Source organism: Capsicum annuum, chromosome 6 (assembly GCF_002878395.1).
Source record: "Capsicum annuum cultivar UCD-10X-F1 chromosome 6, UCD10Xv1.1, whole genome shotgun sequence".
NCBI lineage: Eukaryota > Viridiplantae > Streptophyta > Magnoliopsida > Solanales > Solanaceae > Capsicum > Capsicum annuum.
The window spans coordinates 208,679,840-208,702,729 of NC_061116.1; the positions used below are offsets into that span (position 1 = coordinate 208,679,840).

At 34.1% G+C, this 22,890-nt stretch overlaps 2 protein-coding genes across 2 annotated transcripts; one reads left to right on the forward strand and one right to left on the reverse strand.

Moving 5' to 3' along the window:
* Positions 1-116: 116 nt before the first annotated feature.
* On the reverse strand, positions 117-9,531 carry LOC107855430 (DNA mismatch repair protein MSH2). The gene is made up of 13 exons (XM_016700447.2): positions 9,346-9,531; positions 9,145-9,194; positions 8,966-8,998; positions 7,005-8,078; positions 6,286-6,840; positions 6,088-6,198; positions 5,908-5,997; positions 5,752-5,823; positions 5,353-5,463; positions 4,133-4,259; positions 2,235-2,431; positions 1,055-1,204; positions 117-511 (listed from the first exon to the last, which is right to left on the reverse strand). The coding sequence occupies exons 1-13, from the start codon at positions 9,392-9,394 to the stop codon at positions 311-313; spliced, it is 2,820 nt and encodes a 939-aa protein (XP_016555933.2). The 5' UTR covers positions 9,395-9,531; the 3' UTR covers positions 117-310.
* A 7,719-nt stretch (positions 9,532-17,250) lies between these two features.
* LOC107855370 (transcription factor CYCLOIDEA) lies at positions 17,251-20,630 on the forward strand. Its single transcript, XM_047413863.1, has 2 exons — positions 17,251-18,968; positions 19,232-20,630. The coding sequence occupies exons 1-2, from the start codon at positions 17,940-17,942 to the stop codon at positions 19,277-19,279; spliced, it is 1,077 nt and encodes a 358-aa protein (XP_047269819.1). The 5' UTR covers positions 17,251-17,939; the 3' UTR covers positions 19,280-20,630.
* Positions 20,631-22,890: the final 2,260 nt, after the last annotated feature.

The following is a 22,890-nucleotide window of genomic DNA, read 5'->3' on the forward strand; positions in this document are numbered from 1 at the left end:
AACTAAGTGCATTACAGAAAAGGTCTATTCTTGTTTTGCCTATGGGTGTTTGGAGTAGCTGAAAGGTGGTTTAGACATTATGAAAGAACAATTACATAGAGTACTTACTACCTATGTTAGTTTGTTAGATGACCATACCATAACTTTATTAACACAGGATACATAGAAAAATATACAGAGGATCATGTTTGGGGTGAAGGATATAAATAAAACTTCAAAATTTGGCCTACGTCATATCCACAAAACCAATAGTGTCATTTTCCCACCCCGGGGGCTTCGCATAGTAGAAGAGAGGTTCAAATCTGAAGAACTAAAAGAATTGCTGAAGCCACTGACTGTCAACTGCATCCCTCTCCAGGTTGGTCCTCATTTTGCGCAACTGTTGCAAGGCCTCGTCTAGATCCATCTTATCCAGTGGAAACTGGGTGAAATCCTGTAAGAACTGACGAGCTCGGGCAGTACCTCTAGACACGTCATGTGGGTCAAATTCCCTCTTCCGCTTTGAAGCTGCCTGGAAGGGTAACAAAAACAAATTTCTATATTCACAATGACGAGAAACATGAGGATAGTACTCTGAAATGGTCTTTAAGCTATAATGTACTGGTTACATGTTCCCTGTACTAAGAAAACATGGGGAAGCCAAACAAAGTAGGGTTGAGACAAGGGGAAAAATAAGTAGCAGTACTTGCTTCAATTACATGTGATAGTGCCACTATATTGTATTGTTCTCCAAGAGGACAGTAGAGCATGTAAGTGAACCCTAATAAACGCCCAGAAAGCAATAAGCAAAAGAGCATATCAAGATGTCATTCAAGTTTATTATGCAAAACCATTGACCATTCAAAAACATCAAAATGAGATTTGAATGATTAAGCTTACCAAACACTTAAAAAACAGAAGAACCATTTTTAAATTATCACCTATGGCTAGATCCTTGGCAATAATCTTGCATGCGGTTTTACTAGCCAAATGTGATCCTAAAATTAAAATGAAAGGAAGCAGAATTTTTAGTGATATCTTGTGATGAGCAAGGAAAACAACCAAAGGAACATACCTCTTTACAGTCATTTGGCATTATTGTATTAGGAGAGAAATCCTCCAACTCAGATGCCTTAGCTCTGGCCAGGGCCACAACACTTTGTGGAAAATTGGCAAACTCCGCAACGTGAATGCCAAAACTTTGATCACAAGCACCTGGTTGAACCTGGAAGGAAACAACAATTGATGCTGAGCTACTGCTCAAATTCTAAAACGCATAGGAAACTAGTTTTCCAGTCCATGTTTACAAGAGTTCAGCATTAGAACTTGTGAAAGCAACTACTTCAAGTGACGGTTGGACTGTTCGGTGCGCTCACCAAATAAACTTCAGATTGCATGTGAAGCTATAACTAATGAAACAGACCCTGACATAAATAGGCTAACGAGATATACTAACTAAGCACTACATGGAAAGTGCTCACTGATCACCATAAGCTGAATTTAATGAACTATTAAGCAGTGTTGTGAAACCATACGTTTATAAATTGTCAAAAGTGTTCTTTCTATCATTTTCTGATCAGTAAGTTTTTTTGATCAAGAAAAATATCACAACTGCAGATATTATAAGTGCACTAATATCTGCACTTATGATATTATTGATATAGTTTGCATTAGTATTGATTCGTGATACTTAATTATGAGCTTACAGGTAGATACTTCCAAAATAAAAACATTAAACTGCTCCCTAATATAAAGTCTCTATATTTTTACAGTATTGACACAAACAATCATCATACTTCCACCAGATATCAGTGTCAACCAAACTTTCATACCTATCCTAGTTAAATTTGAATTTCTTTAAGCTGAAGCTTCCTTTCAGATAGTATTATATGTATCCTCTTCATTCTTGCAGTTTATCTGGAAAGTTTTCCAAGCACTGAAAGCTTCTTATCATCACAATGTACTTGGTTTTATCAGACTAAATACATGAGCGCACGTAAGATCTTTCTAATATGCGGTATCCATAAAAGCTGCCACTCCACTTGGCCAGTGAACAAAAGTTCTCTTATTATATGTTAAAATCATCCTAAATAAAGATCAAACTTTGTCAAACCTCGCAGTTACAAGTTAATCAAGAAAGAAACTTTTAAAAAGAATAAGTTTATCTGGAAATAAACTACTCATAGCACTTCAAACTACTGGGACAAGATGAGAATGAGTCAGAAGTTGCCAGAAAGAGAGGATGATAAACATACCTTGTAAAGCATAGTTAGCTTGCGACTAGAAGAGTCAATGTGTGCACTGACATGAAAATTTGCCACACCAGCAATTTGCTTATGCCCATTGTTTCCATTCTCATTGGCCAATGCAGTCAGCTCATGAAAGTGAGTGGCAAACAATGTTGGTGCTTTAATTTCTTCAACAATGTGCTCACAAATAGCCCAAGCTAAACCTGATAGTGTGAACAAAATACACAAACGGTTATGAAGTGTTGGAGAAACAACCTGATGACATAACAAAGTTGCCAATGAAATAACTCTAGTTCAGAAATGTTCATGCTCAAAAAAAGAACCCCCAAGGAGAAAAAGACACGTTCTTTCCGATGCCTGCGAATATTTTGCGATGCAAATTAGGAGGGGTTTTGATGAGTTATAGTTCCAAGCTGATTGTATAATATTTGAAACAAGTGGTGGCCAATTACGATAAGTTGAGGGACAATTAAAGCATTCAATACTATAAATGGCAGATTTAAGTGAAAGGCAGCATGGAATGGTTCATTCCCAGGTACATGGGAAAGAAACATAGTTACAAACATATTTTCAGAGAGAAACTCGCTTGCAGAACCAGAGACTAAAATTAATGGTATATCAAGAAAAACAGTAAGACATGAACCCCAATGACAAAAAATAAAGGTGACCACATGAGGTCTTCATTCTGCTCAACAGCTCATGCTTTCATTTTTTTGCATTACCAAGTCTTTTGAGTACAGGTAGGTGGGGTAGAGGTAGGCCAAAGAAATATTGGAGGGAGGTGATTAAGCAGGATATGGAGCAGCTACAGCTTATGGAGGACATGACACTTGATAGGAAGGTGTGGAGGACGCAGATTAGGGTAGAGGGTTAGGGGGTAGGTGCGTCAGTAATTCTTTGCGTCTGGAGTTTCTTGTTCGTGGTGATTGAGTGATGTCTATGATTTCGAATATAGAAAGTTTATAGTATTATCTTGTGGTTGTATTGTTTCTTGTATTAGCTAGCAGTATTAGTTTATTTTGTATATTATATTAGTTTATATATGCATTTATCTTTTGTGTCTGTTATACTATTATCGGTCCTGAGCTGGGGGTCTATCGGAAACAGCCTCTCTACTTCACCTGAGGTAGTGATATGGTCATCGTACACTCTACCCTCCCCACTAGCCTCCCCAGACCCCCACTATGTGGGAATACATTGGATATGTTGTTGTTGTTGTAGACTTGTAGTACCAAGTCTCTTGAGTTTTAACAAACATACATTGCAGAAACATATATACCAGAATAAGGTAAAACTCTGGCCACTTGGCCCCGTAGGAGTTGGTTTCCTACTTGGTTTAGATGTTTGAAAGATGATAAAGAGCAGAGCCATATTCTATTAAGAGTTTATGACAATTGGCAGTTAATTTCATGTACGCTCTTCTCCATAACAACTAGTAAATGTCAAATTTTCCATAAGTAGTCTCTCCATTGTAATCCTACTTTTTCAAATGTTTGTCTGCATTGCCTTTGCTTACATGCATCAGATAGTCCAAAATCACATATAGTATAACTCACTTTAAACTTGATTAAATCACCAAATTATATTTTTCTGGCAGAAATATTATGAGCAATGCCATTATTCGATGACGAGAATATTTATCGGAAATTGTATAACAAGATGGCAGATTTAATGGTTTTTACTCTGCTTGTGCTTTCTTTCCTTTGTGGAAAAGAATGTTTCTCACACCAATCAAATTAACTCAAGTATCTTATAGTGGAAGCTTCAAATGGGTTACATATATGATAGATCCTGCACATTTATATCATGTAATGGTGCAATACGACAGTAAACCAAGTTGAGCAAATACAAGTCTTGAAATTTAACAAATGATTTTTACATAAATTCACATATCAGAAACTCACCAAAGCCATCATAAGTCGATGTCCCACGGCCCAACTCATCAATTATAATCAATGATCTATTAGTAGCTCCTTTCAAGATCGATGCAGTCTCAAGCATCTCTTGCATAAAAGTAGAAACCCCCCTCAGCTGATTCAAAAACGAGAAAGGAGAAACACAAGCCTCTTAGTTCCTTTAGTTAAAGGTAGCCAACAGAAGAAAAAAAAATAGTGACAAAATAAATAAACAAACAACATATAAAAGAATACAATCTATTTTGGTCAAATGGCGAATTATGAATTACCAGCTGTTTCTAACATAAATATCAAGTTCAGGATACTTTTGTGTATAAAGAGGCAGGGGAAGACGTTGGTCATTCTATTACTACATCAGAAAGTAAGGAAAATGCAGTGAAATCCAATTCTTTATTGTCCAATTGGTGTGGCAGGTAGGATCAACACTGTAACTGATGCACTGATGTTTAATGTGTTTAGATAAGTGAGCTATGCAGCAGTCAGTGGAAGAAGTGTTCTGCAGAAAGTAGTCAGAAGAGTTAGGTGCGGACTTAACAACACTGATAGTTCCCCAAATTCATAGTATGGGACTGCTTGGAGGGTAGAGGATGTCAAACTTTAAATAAGCAGAATAAATTGAAGTCTCCATTCCTTTGGAGTACGTAGGAGAGCCAGGAATGCATTTGATGAGATCGTGGAATCAAGTACATACTGCAGGAAGGCGGTATACAAGGTTACCCTTTTCTTTTGGAGATTGCAAATCACTCACTCAGTAAGGGAAGGCATAATTTGTTGAGCAGTAACACTAATGCAATTCAACTATTTATGCGAAGACTTCTGATTAAAAAAAAGGACCTATGCAGAGACGACTCCAGTTCCATAATCGAACAAGCCTTTCAACTTAAAACCATAATATAAAAAGAGAAGCAGAAAACATCTAGCACACAATGAACAATCCCAGTTAGATGAAAACTTATTTAAGCTATTTTGACATGTAGATCAACTATTTCTGGAAAATGAGACAATCAGAACTAAAACGGGATGGACTTTGACAACAACAGCATATAGTTATTTATTAGGTTGGATCAATCAATGATGCCTCAATGCCAAACTATTTGGATGAACCCAAAAAATCTATGAAGGGCTAGCATGTTCTGTTACGACAAGCACCATATTGAGCAAGCATATACTTTACTTTCTAGATATTCAACAAGAATATGTTCTCTCACCTGGCAATCTCCAGCGCCAACACGAGCAAAAATGCAATCTCGAATAGAAATGGTGGCATTGTCACATGGAATAAATGAGCCAACTTGGGCCATCAGGACATTCACACCAACCTGTTAGTGAAAATTTCCCAAATAATTAAGATTTTTTTAGCGAGATGGTTTTAATATAGGAATAATGCGTGAATACAGAAAAATACTGGAATACAGATAGAATCAGATCTTCAAGCAACTGATTACGAATTCTGTGAATAACTGGATATACAGAAACAGCCTCTCAAGTAGGAATAGTCAAAAAGTAATTCCTAGTTACATTTATTTGATGGACAACACATCCTTCGCACACCTGGTGAGATTGTAAATAAGGCAAAAAGAACTTTAGGCAAAATACTGATATCACACCTGACGAATGTAGGTCGACTTTCCACCCATGTTAGGGCCTGTGATAATCTGAAACCAACTTTCACCCCTAACCTGGGAAGACCAATGAGGCAGGTTATAAGCCCATCCAGACAAAATATCAGAGACCAGAACATTTTAATATTATAGGACACATACTAGTCTACAGTCATTAGGGATGAAGTTAACCCAGTCTTGAGCTTCCACGCAAGGATGTCTACACCCTTCAAGTACAATATCTCCCACATCCTATAGGACAACATCACCAAATTAGCTGTATACAATTTATTTAACATGCCATGAGTATCATCTTAAACGGGAAGACAAAAGTGTCCCTACTGGCGGACTGATATTTGGTCTTGTGTAGGCAGTTGGGCAACTGGAAGCCAAATCCGCAAAACTTAGTAGCACATCCAACTCAGAAAGTGAACCAGCTATACCTTCAAACACCTGGAAAGCCAATACATGGTAAACCCAAATAAATGGGCTGGGAAAGAAGAGAAGGCTCAACAAATATATATCAAATAATATACATACCTCGGAGAAACTCGCAACTGTTTGAACTACCCGAGCTACCAGTTCTTTCTGACAGCTCTTATACTCGTCTACAATCTTCTGGTACCGATCCCCTAATTTTTTGAGTTTTGTATTGGTGAACTTTACCCCATCCTTACGTGTTTCAAGAACAATGTAGTGAGAGTTTAGCTGCCTCCTGACTTTTGGTTCTTCTTTCTTGGTAATTCTGAAGACATGTCCAAATTGTGTTCCTTTATCTAGTTTAAGAGACTTATCCATAGGTAGATCAAGATCATTGGCAGTTTGTTTGTGCAAATAATGAATCTGTTGTTCCAGTGTCTCCTGCTCATCCTTCAGAGCAGATAAGCTTGGGTCATATGCAGAAGAAATCATGTATTCTCCATTTTCAAGTTGATCAAGGTCGACAGCAGTTTCCACAAGAGCAGTGAACTTATTCAGGTGATGATCATCACTCCATTTCTCAAGAGACTCAATATACCTTTCCCTGATAAGTGTTGCAAATTGCCCATCATATCTTTCCAAAACACTTTTGATATATGGTATTCTGATGCTTGACTGCACACAAAGAAAAGAAAAAGTTATGCCAAGACCCGTACATTATCTAGATAAGAAAAGAGGGGATTAAAGCCATTAGTACTTCTCAATGTATAGCTGATTGAAATCTACGGAGTCGGGTGAACAAGAGAGGGAGAAGGAGCAAAGGAGAAAATTAAAAGAACCTGATAGAGTTTTACAACGTGCAGTAGGCCGGCTCTTTTCCTCTCAAGATTGCGTGTCAGCCGCTCAATATCTGAAATTCTTTTCAGATGCTGCCTCAAATCTTGGCGAAGTGCGGCATCCTCCACAAATGCTTGAACTAAATCCAGTCTACAGTTAATCTCATCTACATCCAGTAACGGCTGTTTCAGCCACATGTGCAATAACCTTTTACCCATTCCAGCAGTGCACGTTCTATTCATGAGACCGAACAAGCTAAAGTTTTTATTAGCATCTGATTTGCTTTCCATAACATTCAGTGCTCTCATAGCAGCAGAATCTAATCTCATGTAACTATTGAGGTTGTATTGTTTGACTGTGTAGTTTCCATAATTGCTATCATCCGCAAGTAGTTCTGCATAGGAAAGTATGCACCCCAAAGCGCCTGCCGCACATTCAAAACCAGAGACTAAATCTCTAACAGGTTCTACTGAACCCTTGACAAGCCTACCGAGATCCTGTACCAAATCCCTCCCTTTAAATTCAGTTTTCTTTCTTTCAGTTACCATCACGCCACATCTCGATATTGCATCATACAGAGGCCTGTACTCACTGGATTTCCCAGTCTCTGTTGGTACAAGACATTCCCTGCAACCAAGAGCAACCAAAGCAGATTCCAAATTGGTGAAGTGGCTATCATCTAGAAATTCTGCCAATCCAAGGACTCTCTTAGTAATATCAACATAGCCTAACCCAACTGTACATCCATTCTGATCAAAGTTTGGCGCAAGCGCAACAATAGCCGGAGAATCTTGCATTTCATTATTAGCAAACAGAATATCCTCAAAACTTCCAAAATTTCCTGGGGTGCCACTTTTGACCAGTCTCCAGTTTGAACCACTGCCCTCATACAATTCTAGAGTACGATCCATTCTCTCTAAGAGAATGTCACGAGATATTGTTTCAAACATGTTTCTACTCACACTAACACTGGAAAGAGCATCAACTCCATTACCCAACTGTCGTAAAGCAGCTGTTGTATGGTAATATGTCTTTGCAATGAAAGTTGCATCATCTCCATGAGCAGTATAATAGTCCTAAAAGGAGAGGATACATTTGACATTTTACCAAATAAGAAAATCTGGCCAAACCATGAAAGGGGCAAAAGATCACAAATACATGAAGGTTTAGACTTTAAAAAACAAAATTCAAACTAATAGCACCCAATTACAAGACAAATAATAATTCACAGAGACGGAAAGAAGTTTTAACAGGCTATTCCACCAGCCAACAAAAACGATAGGTTCCAAGAAAGACAGAAAGTGTGGGAATGCTGTACCACTTTAAGGGTATAGATAGTATGTCAAGCGTAAAAAAAAGGAAAGAACGATCAATTAAAGGACTTTAGGAAAATACTGAGACCTGCCTAATTCAGATGGAACTACAAGCTTAAACAAAAGGCATAGTACGATAAGCATAAAAGAACGTAATCGTTCGTTCAAGAATCTCAAATAGCACTAAAAAAGGAAATAACTATCACTAAATGTAGCTGCTAAGACAAATAATAATGTCAAGCGCAAAGGCATCCCACCCAAGATTTATTGGCCTAAAAAAACCCAAGGATACTCTGAACATGGCGTGATATTGTTCGCTTTGGACAAAGCCACAGGGTTTTTCCCAAAAGGCTTCACAACATTAAAAGCATCTAACACCTTATTAGTAGTTCACTTTTCTTTTTAGCTACCAACATGGGACTTCTTTCACACACATCTAATTAGATCGATCCAAGTTGGAACAAACACCACAAGATGCCTCGGTTAGAATCGCAATAGAACCAAAAAAAAAAAAAAGCTAGGCATTTCTTTCCATCTACCTAAATCTTGGTGGGTAAAGTAACATGGAACCGTGGAGGTGCGAGTTGGTCCCGACACAACAGTTATTGCAAAATATAAAAAAGAGAGCGGAGATATGAAAGAAACCTCACCCGACGATCAAAGAGACGAACTGCCCTAAGGTCCTGCAACGAAAAAAAATAAGAATTTTCCATTAAGTGAACCCTCTAACAATTTTCTCTATAAGTATGTGTGCACAATAACTAGCTCAGCAGAATAATTTTTGTTTTGCTAAGATAGAAAGAATGAATAATATGAATAAATGTACTACCTTGGGTAGGGTTTTGAAGAATGTGAGAAACCCTTGAGCTTGCCTTGCATCTAAAATATCAGTCAATTAAACTAAAATTAAATCCCAAAATCAGTAGTACTGCTCGTATGGATCTTCAATATCCAGCTAATCAACATAAAATATGAATAGAAAATTATATATATATATAAAATGGGAACATTTAACGAATTAGGGTTTTACCAAGTTTAAGCTCAGGTAGCTTGCTCTGTTCCTCTAATTTTTCATCCATTTTTCTTCAATTATTTTTGCAAAAGGATTTTAGAGAGTAATAATAATGGGGAAAATGGAGGAATGTGAATTGGCGGGAAAGAAAATGGCGGGCAATTAAGATTGTAGACAGACATTCTTATGGTGGTTGATGAGATTCTTGATTTTCGAGCTTGGTATATATGGGCCTAATGTGTTATGGGCTAATATTAAGACAGGCCCAATAATGATAATGGGTTGGATTGGATTTCCCTTTACGCCTGGGTTGTACTCTGCATTTGGGATGATGAGTGAATGGTTTATTGCAACTTATGACACTATTTTTTATTAATTATTGAATTGCATTTTTAATTGCAAGCTATAATAGATTTAGGTATTATTTATTTATTTATTTTTATTTAAAAATTTCTTTTTAGATTTAATCTTATATCTATACTAATACTCATTTTTATCTATTAAAATATCAATATCCTAGGTTACCGCATTAAAAGTGTAGGTTTTAACTTTTTCAAAAAAACTTTCCATATACTTTACATTTTAATATATAATATTATTCTATATGTATCCTAATAGGTTTCATATTTATCTTTTAGATAACACTAGCATAGGTTAATGTGCAGTCTTAAAAGTGTAAGATTTAACTATTTGTTGATTTCTGTATATTTTTTTTATTATCTCAAGTAGTTTTTTAAAAATATATTTCAACTATATTTTTTTGGGTATAAATTTAATATGTTTATTACTTTTTTGATTGTGAAATCATAATCAATTAGTCGAAAGAATATTAATTTAACTTTGTATTTTTATATATGAATTTGATATGTTTATTGATTTTATTTTATTTTTAATTTTAAAAATTTTATTGAATTTTTTTGTCAAGTGTATATTTTCTATATTTTTTTAATATGTTTCTTATGTTTGCTAGTCATCTTAAATAATTATTATTTGATGTATCCCGTGAAATGCTCATGATATTTTCTAAAACTTGAATGAATATCTATTCTTGAAAATATATATTTTTTTTGTGATATTATATTATTTAAATAGGAGTAAAAAGAGGAGATAATCTCAAAAAAAAATAAAAAATCCTTAAGAAGTGGAAACGTGTGATATATTTTTTTTTGCCCATATTTCACTTCTCCGATTTGAAAAAGGAAATAAACTGTTTGATATGAGAACGTTTTTTTCAGTTTTTTTTAATAATATAATAATCTGCAATAATTAATTTAGAGATAAAATAGTGGTGGATGAAATCTGTATGTAACAGTTTTTTATTTTTAAGGATAATTTCAGTTTCAATTTTTATATATATAAAAAATATTTTTTAAAAGTAAAATCTGCTATTTTTTCCAATCTTATAAATATTGTTATAAGTTGCAATAAACAATCTAAGATTGTATATATACATTTTTTTCCCATGGGATGAAGAACACATATAACCAATTTTAGGATCACTATTTAAGTCATATTTGCAATACGGGAAAAAAAAAACCATAAATATATATCTTTAACTTATCATATTTATACAAATTCCCACCCTTACAAAACAATTACAAAAATCTCAACTAATTATGTATTTTCCTCGAATGTATCAGGAAGCTAATTATGTATCTCGACAAACCCCAAATCGAAAAAAGTATATAGGAGCTAATTATATATCTTTACAAGGAAAAAATATATTTCCCTTGGATGTATTATGTATCTCGACATACCCAAAAAAAAAAAAAAATGTAACGGGAGCTAATTATGTATCTTTACAAAGGAAAAAATGCATTTTCGTTGAATATATCGAGAGTTAATTATATATCTCGATAGATCCAAAATCGAGCTAGCTATCAGAATTTATGTTGTTTGCGCTAATTCAAGGTAAAATCAAGCACACATTATAGACAGTAAAAGCTCCACTTTATTGGAAGAAAAACAATAAAATCAGGTGATATATTCCCTAAACACTAAATAAAATACAATTGAACTTTTGGATTGAACGACAATTCGAAACGAGTCACACTAAAAGAACTATTAAGCTAGATTTATAATGTTTAATTTACTTCTTTGTCATTATGCTGCCAAATTATTATTGATTTGGATTTAAAAGGAGGAAAAAAAAAACAAGGATAACATAATCATTTTTGATCAAGATGGCTGTTAGTAAAAGATCTTTTCTATGAAGTACTATAGCACCATAAAACAAAGGAAAAGGCTGTTAGAAAATGAACTGCTTTCCTGTATATACAGTAGAGATTTTTAATTATTTTTTGGTTTAAATCAGCCGGTGTTCGGTACCCACTTTTTGAAAGTCCGACTATATCCGAATTCGCCCCGCGTTGGACCCCATTTAGGGGAGAGTTCTCAATAGAGTGTTTGTCAATACCCAGGGTCGAACCCTCGACCTCTGGGTAGGTTGGGACAATCCCTTTCCGCTGCGCCACCACTGCTGTTGATAATATACAGTAGAGATTGATATGTTGGACAGACAAAATTAATCCATATCCTTATTATCAGCTTCTTTGCTTTTTTTTTTTTTTACCAGAATAATCTTAGCATATATTCCGAAAATTAATAGACACTACCATCTTCGTTTTTTCCTCCTTTTATTTTTTTTTTGGTGTAAAAGTAAAAGCACGCAACAGTATTTCCCTGAAAGATCAAACAAAATACTGGAGAACATTAAAAAGCTATTTGTTCAATTTATTTCTCGTGTGATCATTCAACTAATCGTTATTATTATTTCCTATTTTCTTTGATAAAAAAAAAAAGAAAGACTCCTGAGACAATATCTATTAGTATACATGAAATCAACTCTATATAATTAACTTCTTGTTAGTTAATTATCATGCCCTCTACCTTCTCTTTGTGCCCCTTATAGGTTGGTATATATGATTAGTCATCTCAACTATTTTACAGGCACTGCGGGTACAACACATATTTGAATACGTCGAAGGATATATGTTAGGATTTTATTTTGTACCTAATTTTTTTTATTACAAAATATTATTACATAACATTTGAGGGGTTGTTATAGAGAGATAAATTTTACGAGGAGGGTATCACTGTAATAAACGTCGTAGTTGTTTTAGGTAAAATACCAATATAAAAAAATAAAAAACAACATGACGTCGGTTTTGAAGAAAAATCAAACTACTATAGTGACATATCATTATAATAAGATAACGTTATAAAGAAGTCTGACTATATTTAACGATAAATTAACCATCAATTTCACATCAAAGGGGTAGGACATAAATTAAAACAGAGTAGAGCCGTAGACGTATGTTTCAAAGCAGGTGCTGATTCTACGCCAGTCAATATTGGCTTTTGGTAGAATCTAAGAGCAAAAGAAAGATACTAGTAAATGTAAAAGAATAAGACCATTTTAAGTTTCGTTTGGTCGTGAAAATCATATTTTTTTAGAGTTGGAGTTGGAGTTAGAGTTAGAGTTGAAATTGGAGTTGTGTTTGATCATGAATATAAATTAAGGTTATTTTTAAATTTTTGTTAGAGAAATACTTTTTCAAATACAATTTTAAAATTGTATTTGAAATTTTCATAGCCAAACACATACAATTTTCACTAAAGTGAAATAATTTTTTGAAAAAAATAAAAACTTTTCATGGTCAAATGACTACTAAGTTTCTTTTTGAGAAAATATATAAAAGAACTCTGATCTTGTCCGAGTTTTTTAAAAATACACTTAAATTTTACTTTCAATCTATTACCCCCACGAATCTTACTTAAATCGTTGCAAATACATCATTTTGACTCTCTGCGTGTATGTACGCACAACAGGACCATGAAAAGGCTCAAAATTGACTTTTCTACCAATTAAAAGTTATCACGTATATAAATAATTTGATATATAATTTATCTTTTAAAAAAAGTCAATATTTATTCACGTTTAAAAATTATTCCACAACCCACCCACCGCAACACCCCCACCCACCATTGTCTTCTTCCCCATTGACAGCTTCTTCTTCATCACCATAACTCAACAACATCAATTACAGCAACAACAACAACATCATCATCACCATAATTCTCTTTCTCCTCAATTCTCCCAATCATTACCATAACTCTACTCACCTTTTACCATTATCATGTTTACTTTCTTCAATTTCAAGTTCCTATTTCAGTTTCTTTTTTATACATTTTGAACAATTTTATAAAATTCAATATATATTCTCTTAAGAAAAACTATAAAGTTATATTTAATGGAGTTTTGATCTCATCATTGGACAATCAACAAACACATAAATCAATTCAAAATTAGGAAGCAATACAAAATTAACATAAACACAAAATTGGAACCACTAAACCACAAAATTAACACTGAAATCCTAAGAGAAAGAAGAATGGAGAAATCAGCATCTGGATGGGGGTGGGGTTGGGGGTGGAGGGAAGCTGTTGGACGGGGATGGGAGGGAGATGTTGGATGGGGTGGGGGAGAGGGGGTGGGGTGATAAATAAAATAAAACGAAAAACTTTATTTAAAAATATAAATAAAATATGAAATTAAATTATTTAACACGCGACAACATCTAATTGGTGTGTGCATTTATTCTCTTTCCTGTGACTGAAATTCAGCAAAAAATGGTGTATTTGTAACGATTTAAGTAAGATTCATGGAGTAATAGATCGAAAGTATAGTTTAGATGTCTTTTTAAAAAAGTCGAACAAGATCAGGGGACTTAATATATTTTCTCTTTCTTTTTTTATCCATGTAAATGAACGCACTCAAGGTTTCTTGGGTTGCTGGCTATAAGTTATCCTGCTATTAGTAATGTAGGGAGTAGTTATGAAGGGATTTATCATTCATATATTATTCATTGTATCTAATTTTATTCGACGCAAAAATAATACATAATTTCTTTTCGTAATACATACACATATTAATTATGCAGTTTCCAAGCACTATATTTTAGATAAGAGGGGTCGCTTAGATGCCAAACATCCTTGACTTTCGATCTTAAAATTGTGAGTTTGAGACATCAAAAAAGCAAAAGGATGGAGAGCTCCAGGAAGGGGTAAGAAATATATGCTCTAGTTATGTGGAGTTCTCAATAGCTAACCGAACACTGTACTCGGTGTATTGATTAATTTTGTACTCCCTCCGTCCTAATTTTATGGCACCATTCGTTCTTTAACCGTAATTTTTTCATACATATTTTAAATATTTTGAATTGTCAATTATTGTGACTTATAGTATTTTCTTACAACAACAAAAAAAAATTTATCTCTTTTTGATTAATGAAAAAAGACAAGTAAATTGAGAAATTTAGGACGAAGGAAGTACTATGATACAAGTGTATATATTACATGAATAACATACCTCCTAATCAGTAACCAAACGACACCTAAATAACATAGGGTTCATAGGCTCTCACTGTCACGCCAGACCTCAGCTTAAATGGTACATTTCATCTTCCCCCTTTCTTGTTCATGTTTATCTCAATTTCTGAACAGCAACCCCACATTTCCAGTGGTCCTATAATTGCTGATATATACATGGTGCAAACAATAAAATTAATTGGACAAAATAAAACCCCTCCCCTGGTCTGCCCTATTTAGGGCTTGTGAAAAGTGGTAGCAATACAGACAAATACGGCATGCATATATAGAAAGTATAGTTAGTGGCCGTGCTAAACGAATTCTTACACTTGTGGAAAAAGACTTGCACCATTTGAGAATAGAGGATCATTAGTTAGGTATAAAAGGAGTTCTTGTGAACATCTGTGGCAAGTACAAGCACAAAGCAAATTTTCATTGACTAATAATTGAAGATGAATGATGAAAGTAGTCTAGCTAGAGAGTTAAGAGTTGGGTCAAATTTAGTAGTTTCAATTTAAGTTTTATATATGTTTTAAGAAACTTACTAAATGTATACAACTATTAAGGGAACATTTGGCGATGAAGTTTTTTTAAATCTTTTCTTATAGTTGAACTCCAGAAAATATGTTTGCAGTGGCGGAGCCAGCAGATAGTGATCGAGGGATTTATCCGAACCCTCTTTTGATGAAAAATTATACTATTTATACAAGCTTAAAATTATTTTTTATGCATATATAGCAGACGTTAAACCCCCTTCGACTAGTTCTTTTGTTCATTTTTTTCGATTTTGAACCTCCTTAGTTAAGATGTTGGCCGCCAGCATGTTTGGGTATAAATTTCTGAAAATTCCGAAATTCAATTGTTTTTACTGTTTCGTGAATTTGAAAAACACACAAAACAAAGTTGTTTTTACTTTTTCCCACTTCAAATTACTCACAAAAATTCAAAAACAACTATTTTATATATATTTATGGCCAAACACAATTTCAATTTTCAAAAGAAAATTTTCACTTTGAAAATATTTTTTCCCCCCCCAAATATTCTCAATTTTCATGGTAAAACGCTCCCTAAATTTCAAAATCAATAACTTAATTAAATAACACATATAATCCATGATGTTAGTAATATTCTAAATTCATAAAGTTCAAATATTGAATTCGCATCAAAGTTCAAAGTAGTGGTTAGATCGGCTACTAATGAAAGGCGGGTGGGCAGGTGAGGATGCCTGGGTTGGGGAAGATAATATCCATACTGTATATCTAAAAGCTATTTGGCCTAAATCTATCTCTGTCACTTCTGATCTCTCACTTCACAATAACATGTAGACCTGGGCCAAATTAGTAGTGTCATGTAGTTGATGAAAAGAGATAAGTAGTACGGACGAATGAAGAAAAAGGCATGTGGATGAGACAAGGGGGTTGAGTGGGGGGAAGAGATAGGGTTCTCTTTTTAGTGAAAATGACATGAACTAAGAACCCTAAGTCAAAAGTAGCACTCTCTTCTACAGGGCAATTCTGTCCATAATCATTCCATAGGAGGTTACGGGTTCAAAATTTGAAAACAGCTTCTGACAGAAATCTAAGATAAAACTGCATGTAATACACCCTTGTGATGGGGCTCTTCCCCAAATACCGCGCATAGGGTAGCTTTAATGCACCGGGCTGCTGTTTTAGTGAGGCGGAGCTAGATACACAAGGGGTTTATTTATTTATTTTTGTTAAAAAACTATATTATATATATAATTAAAATTAGTTATATATAGAGAGCGTAAATGTTATTGAGGTTATTTAATGAAAATTGTAGTTCCGCGATGATATTAATAAAATGATACAATGATACTCTCGGTTTAATTTTATTCATTCAAGCTTAGCTGGGGTTTATGATATATCCTCATCAAGTGAACTAAATAATTGTCCTTGTCCAGGTTGGACAAAAGCATGTGTACTTTCAAACGCAGTAACCATTATTCTCTTTTCCTTTACAGGTGAGATTCAATCAAGGTTAGCATGCAAGCTGTTATTTAGTTTACTTTGATTACGGTGACTTTGTCAAGAAAACGACAAATTTTTTGCCTTTATTTCTCTCTTCATTTGTTGAGTTTAAGTTTCGTACAGCTATTATAATATCCATTAATTAGAATTAAGTTGATATATATGGAACAACAAATATGCTGGAGAGATAAAGTTTGAGCCTAATTCAACTCAAAAAGCTAGTTTAAGAGTTGAGAATTGTTCAAGTTATATTAAAAAGATCACTCGATCGTCTTTTAAAGGGCTAATGTGGGACTATTCATACCCCTTCACACAATATTAAAGAAATGAATTTTTGATCTAACTCAACATGATAAGCTCGTTCAAAAAGTGAGAATATTGTCCAAGTCATTTTAAAGAGAACACTCATCTTTTAAAGGATCGATACGAGACTATTCTCAAGTTGCATAATATGGCAATATATATATGAGAAAGTGCATTCTTTGCACTGCCTATGTATATAACTATATATGCAATTAAGAAGTGAGAGTGAGATGTGACTTCTGTAGCTAGGGTTGTGGAAAAGAAGGGGAGTGGGGGGGAGAGTGTGGTTTTTCTATGTGTGTCAGCTGATATCACGTGAAGGGGCACGATAACAAGTTGTTTGTATCCATTCACTTCCAAGAATACCGCTACATAGCATAGCACTAATTGCCTCCTATCCCTATCTTTGCCAATTTCCTTTCCCTTTCCAATTACTTTTTTCTTAGGAATTTATACTATCTGCTAAAGTTTATCCCTCTTGCATCATGCTTGTCTTTCTCAACCTCCAATTGTAGCTATGTTGATGCTTAGAGTTGCACCCACACACACCGAGAGTTACAGTCTCTCTCTCTATATATTTTCATAGTTAGCACTACTGATCGATCACATATCAAAAAAACACATACATTGTATCAAGCTGTCCTTCTCAAGCATAAAAAAGAAAAGAAAAAGATAGTACTTTTTTTATCAGCATTTTGGTCAATTCGTAGTTCAAAGTAGTCTTTACTTGCTCTTTTTAATTATTGTATTACAAATTAAGCCACAAGTACATAGAACTAGGAAGGAAAAATCTACTAACCTTGTTTTGTTTTCTCATTAATGCAGCCCCCAGCTAGCTAGCTTGATTAATTAGCCAAATCAAAAGAGGTTTTAGCTGTGTTTATACCGTCTTTCTCAAGATCTAGTAGTCCCACCACATAGCCCCTTCAAGCTACAGCTACTGCGCAAATGTATTCTCCAAGCAGCAATAACTGCAACTACAGCCCCATTTTGTCGTCTATTAATTCATTTCACATCCCCTCTCCTTCTATGCAATATGAAAACGAACTATTCTTTCAAAGTTATCATCATGACCATATTTACTTTCAACAACAACAACAACAACAACAAGAAGTTCCCTTGATGGAAGATTTGAGTCTTCACATCTTAGCTGACAGCACCAAAACTGTACTAGAAGGAATCGTCGAAGAAGGAGGAGAAGGCAAAGGAGACGACACGATGAGTAGCAGAAATAGTATTATTAGTGGACGGATCTCGAAAAACAATAAGAGATCTTCGAGCAAAGATCGACACAGCAAGATCAACACCGCTCGCGGTCCCAGAGATAGAAGGATGAGACTTTCACTTGAAGCTGCTCGTAAATTTTTCAGTTTGCAGGACTTGTTGGGGTTCGACAAGGCCAGCAAAACTGTAGAATGGTTGCTGAATAAATCAGATTCCGCAATTGAAGAGCTCGCCGCAACTAATAAGCAAAATAGCTGCACTACTACTACTACTACTACTGGAATTGGTGCAATTTGTGCATCTAATTCTCTTTCTGAGTGTGAAGTTATATCAGGAACTGATGAAACTTCCTCCAATGACAAAAACAAGGAAACTGTTAAAGGCGAGAAGAAGAAGAAAAAGAAGAAGACTAACCCAGCTCGAATTGAACCTCTTACAAGGGAATCGAGGGATCGAGCAAGAGCCAGGGCTAGAGAGAGAACCAAAATAAAGAAAATGAGCCAAATTGACAAATCCAAAGCCCCGGCTAATGATTTGAACCCTTCAGGATCTAATTGGAAGCCCATTAATAAAACTCGTGAAGAACATGTAACACACGAACAACTCATGACCTTCCATCAGGAGAAGCAACAGCTCATAGGGACTAATAAAGAGAACAATATTGTTGATGAGAACAATTTGGTGTTTAATGGAAATTGGAACCCGTTTAGCATCTTCAACTATCATGACCAAAATGCTGGAATTTCCAATGAGGTGAGCTTTTCAGACTATTTTTATTTGGGTTCAATAATTAAACAATCTTGATACCTCAGCTCGTTTACTATCGGAACTTTCACTTTGTTGGCTAGGATTGATTTTCCATCTTGTAATCTCCTTCCCCTACCCCAAAGTTTTTTAGGAAAAATAAAAACCACATGACATAAAGATTATTTGAATGATTATGATTTATACATATTTTCACTAGTTTCTGATTATTATCTCGTTGCTATTTTTTTTTTTTTATTATTCTCCTGCAGCATCAATTTACGGATTTCCAATTTTGTGGAAAGCTGTGGGAAGGCTAGCAAGGAAACTTCTAAGTGGACAATGCTTCCTTCTTTCAATTTGTGCAAGCCTGAAGAACGTTGTGTTTCTGTTTGGTAATGTGACAGTTTTTTTTGTTTTTTTTGTTTTTTTAAATTTTATGTTGTGTGTTCTTATTTTTTGTGAGAAACTTCTTTGTACATTGTGTTATGTCTTTTTTCTTTCTTTTTTTAAAAAATAAAAATAAAACGACCGCAGGATGGGGAGTTCAAATCTCACCGGGTCAAATTTGGGAGAAATGAGAGAATTCCTTTTACGTTGACATAGAATAAATATTAAATTTGAAATCCAGCAAAGATCACTAATTGATTTCATTTTTCTTGTGTACTAATAACTGATTTGCGTTTTCTTTTTTCTTTCCTAATTCAGCTAATAGTTCGAATTCAAGTTTTGGCAAATCTTCTTTTTTATCTTTTGGTTTCTTTTTCAACTGTTTTTATTCGAGAAAGAATCCAAAGACTGTTTCATTGGAGACATTGAACGATCATTTTCTACCTGATAGCCATTAGCCATATATAACTTGGTACGTATAAAAGGTGTTGATGATACTTTTATTGATCTCTGCTTGTTTAGTTATCTGCTTAAGAAAGAATTTTCAACTACTCCTATTTGTTTTCACTTCGCCTTCCTCCTCGATCGGCAGGGGCACGGCTTGGCTTAATTTATGAGCTTAGTAGAATCTAATAGTTTTGACTCATATATATATTTGTATTTGTTGAAGAAGTCCTACATCTGTCAATTATGAAATGGTTGGTTTCTTTATGTATATTAGCTTGGACAATTCTCATCCCTTAAGCTAGTTTTTGATATCGAGTTAGGCTTAAAGATCTGTTTTCTTAGAAGGTACGAGAAGAGGACTCTCATTCCAATTCATGATGTTGGGTCCCATTTCCATTTTTTTGCGATGTTAGTGGACGCCCAAAATCCATTTCTTTACAATATTAAAGAATTTACTAAATATGAAAAAAAAATTAAATTTAGGACTCAATTGCTTGCTAGCATAATTGAGGTCATCGTCGAGAACTCATGATAAAATTCAAATCTTAAAATTCACCATGTGTTCTGCCGATACTCCCGCCCTATGCCAACTAACCATGTAAAAATCAAAACAAGAAATACTTCTCTTTAGCTAGAGACTCCTAAAGGGTCCTTTGGTGTGAGATGATAAAAGCAAATAATTTCGGGATAAAATAATAATTTAGGAATAAAATTTTTTAATGTATGTTTGGTTTACAATTTTTGTCATAACTTATTTCGGAATTAATAAATAATACCGGTATAAGTTACCCACACAATTGATGGAATTGTTCTTGGAATAAATTTATAAAAGGACAAAATTATCCCTATCTATATTCATGCACGGACCACTTTATGTACGTACGTATGTGCGTAATTAATTAATCAATCTAACTCAACCACTTTAGGTGATTCGTAAATTATACTGATATAACTATATATGTAAACTAAATAGCAAGGTAGTAATTTTATATTTATACAAATGATAAACATTATAATTTGGCCATCTGGATGGCTAACAAACTATATAATATATGTAGACATGTTAAATAAATATAAGAATATTTTATGCATATTAATATTTTTAATATTTTATGTTAAATATTTGATGCATAATGAACTAAAAACTTTTCATAAATGCATAAAATAGTTTTTATATCACTTGAAAATTGATATTCTATATACAATTAAAACAAATTTTAATATTCTATATTATATGAGTGGTATGTATTTAAATAAAGTGACACAAACAACAAATCTTCTTTTACTTTAACAAACTTAAGTTGAAAGTTTTTATTTCAAACTAAATAAGATGTAGTAAGATATTTTTTTTAAAACAAACACAACATAATCATGGGAAAGCACCTGCAAAAAAATTAAAGTTAAATAAGATGAAAGTTTTATTTTGAAAATACACACGATATAATCATGAATATGCACACACGCAAAAAAATTAAGCTAAATAAGATGAAAGTTTTATTTTTAAGAATAAATATTTAAAGCTTGAAAAGAAATATATAAAAAATAAGTTAAATAAGATGGAGGGTATTTTGGTAATCAATTAATTTATTCTTAAAAATTATACCATGCATATTACTTCGAATACAACAAATCAAACACCTCATAAAAAATTAATTCCAGCATAACTAATTTCAATATAACTACATTCCCAACCAAACTATCCCTAAGGGTTATACAACGGAATAAATGACAATCACATAGGAAAAACTTGTTTATTTTCATAGTTAAGGATAGCAATCATAATAGAAACATTTGTGTTACTTTGTTTAATGATTAGTGTTGGATAGGCACTAGTGACTGGCGTCTCCATCGTGCTTATGATGTTTTTGGAATGACTTTTGAAAATTTTGCTTATAGTTATCTTATGAGTATCATTTTAGTGCGGCACATTTTCAATTGCTATTGTTTTGACAGACCTGCTATGGCCTATGTGCATGCTTGAGCCGAACTATTCGTACAAATACATCTAAGTAATAATATAATGCAACCAAATGAAGTGTAAAACAGTACAGAATTTTATATCAAAATTATTTTCATATAACCCCGGTAAACAAACGGTCCATAACAATTTTCACCAAAAAGGGGAAGAGATGTTTGATACTTTGCTTCTTGGACATGGCAAAACAACTTGTATAAATAACAACATAAATATCAATTCTTTTAGAAGTATAATTACACTCTCTTCCACTTTTTTAATTACTTTACTTTCTCTCCCTATTAATATACATAACATAGCCGACATATATATAACATTCTGTGTATATATTGAGATTTTTGTAATATGTTTAAGAATTTGAGATTTTTTGTAATATTGAAAACATAAGTTGTGTATATGTGTAATTTTAGCAATTTACTTCTTTGTTCCTTGTTTTGGGGCCAATTTTAACATGCCTGTGAAAACACTGGCTAATTCATAAACGTTATAAGAGATTAGAAATAAAGGATGTGATGACCAAAATATTACAATACAAAGAGTGATGGAATACGTCGTCCTTGAACAATTAATGACAATTAATGATTTTAACTGTTGAAGCATACGTTTCATGCTTGTTTGAGTAATAGCAATGAGATTTCCCAATATCATGCTAAGAATAGCGTTGAGGCGCATCAGTTGACTGGACATCTAGGGGTAAAGCACTGTTTCGGTGCGGGCCGCGAGAGCCAATGCAGCCTCGACCCTCTTTTCGACAATTTCTTCGATCTTCAAAAAGATGACTTTGTAAGTTTCAGTATTGAGTAATGATATTCCAAATTTGCTTTGGGAGTGTGAGATAGGCAGACTCCCCAATCACTGCCTATTACCTCCCGGCTCTAAACCGCCATAGGGTCCTCGCCCTCTTGACTTGATATGTCAATCATACTAGGTATATACTATGGTCTTTGCCAAGGAGAAGATGCGGGTTCGATTCCCGCTATCCGCCCAAGATCCAAGATAAAGTAATTTTGCTCGGATCTTATGTTCTTTAGATGCCCTGCTTATCTGCCAGTTGTCTGGCTGTAAAAGGAAGAGGTTAGTTCACAACTCTGAAAGCCGAAGACGAAGCCGAATGTTATC

Excerpts from the sequence above, each read along its gene's own strand:
- LOC107855430 (XM_016700447.2), bottom strand. The coding sequence starts at position 9,394 with ATGGATGAAAAATTAGAGGAACAGAGCAAGCTACCTGAGCTTAAACTT. Across the intron at positions 8,079-8,965 it reads TTCGTCTCTTTGATCGTCGG|GACTATTATACTGCTCATGG; the intron begins GTGAGGTTTCTT and ends CTCTCCTTTTAG. Across the intron at positions 6,841-7,004 it reads ACGTTGTAAAACTCTATCAG|TCAAGCATCAGAATACCATA; the intron begins GTTCTTTTAATT and ends CTTTGTGTGCAG.
- LOC107855370 (XM_047413863.1), top strand. The coding sequence starts at position 17,940 with ATGTATTCTCCAAGCAGCAATAACTGCAACTACAGCCCCATTTTGTCG. Across the intron at positions 18,969-19,231 it reads ATGCTGGAATTTCCAATGAG|CATCAATTTACGGATTTCCA; the intron begins GTGAGCTTTTCA and ends ATTCTCCTGCAG.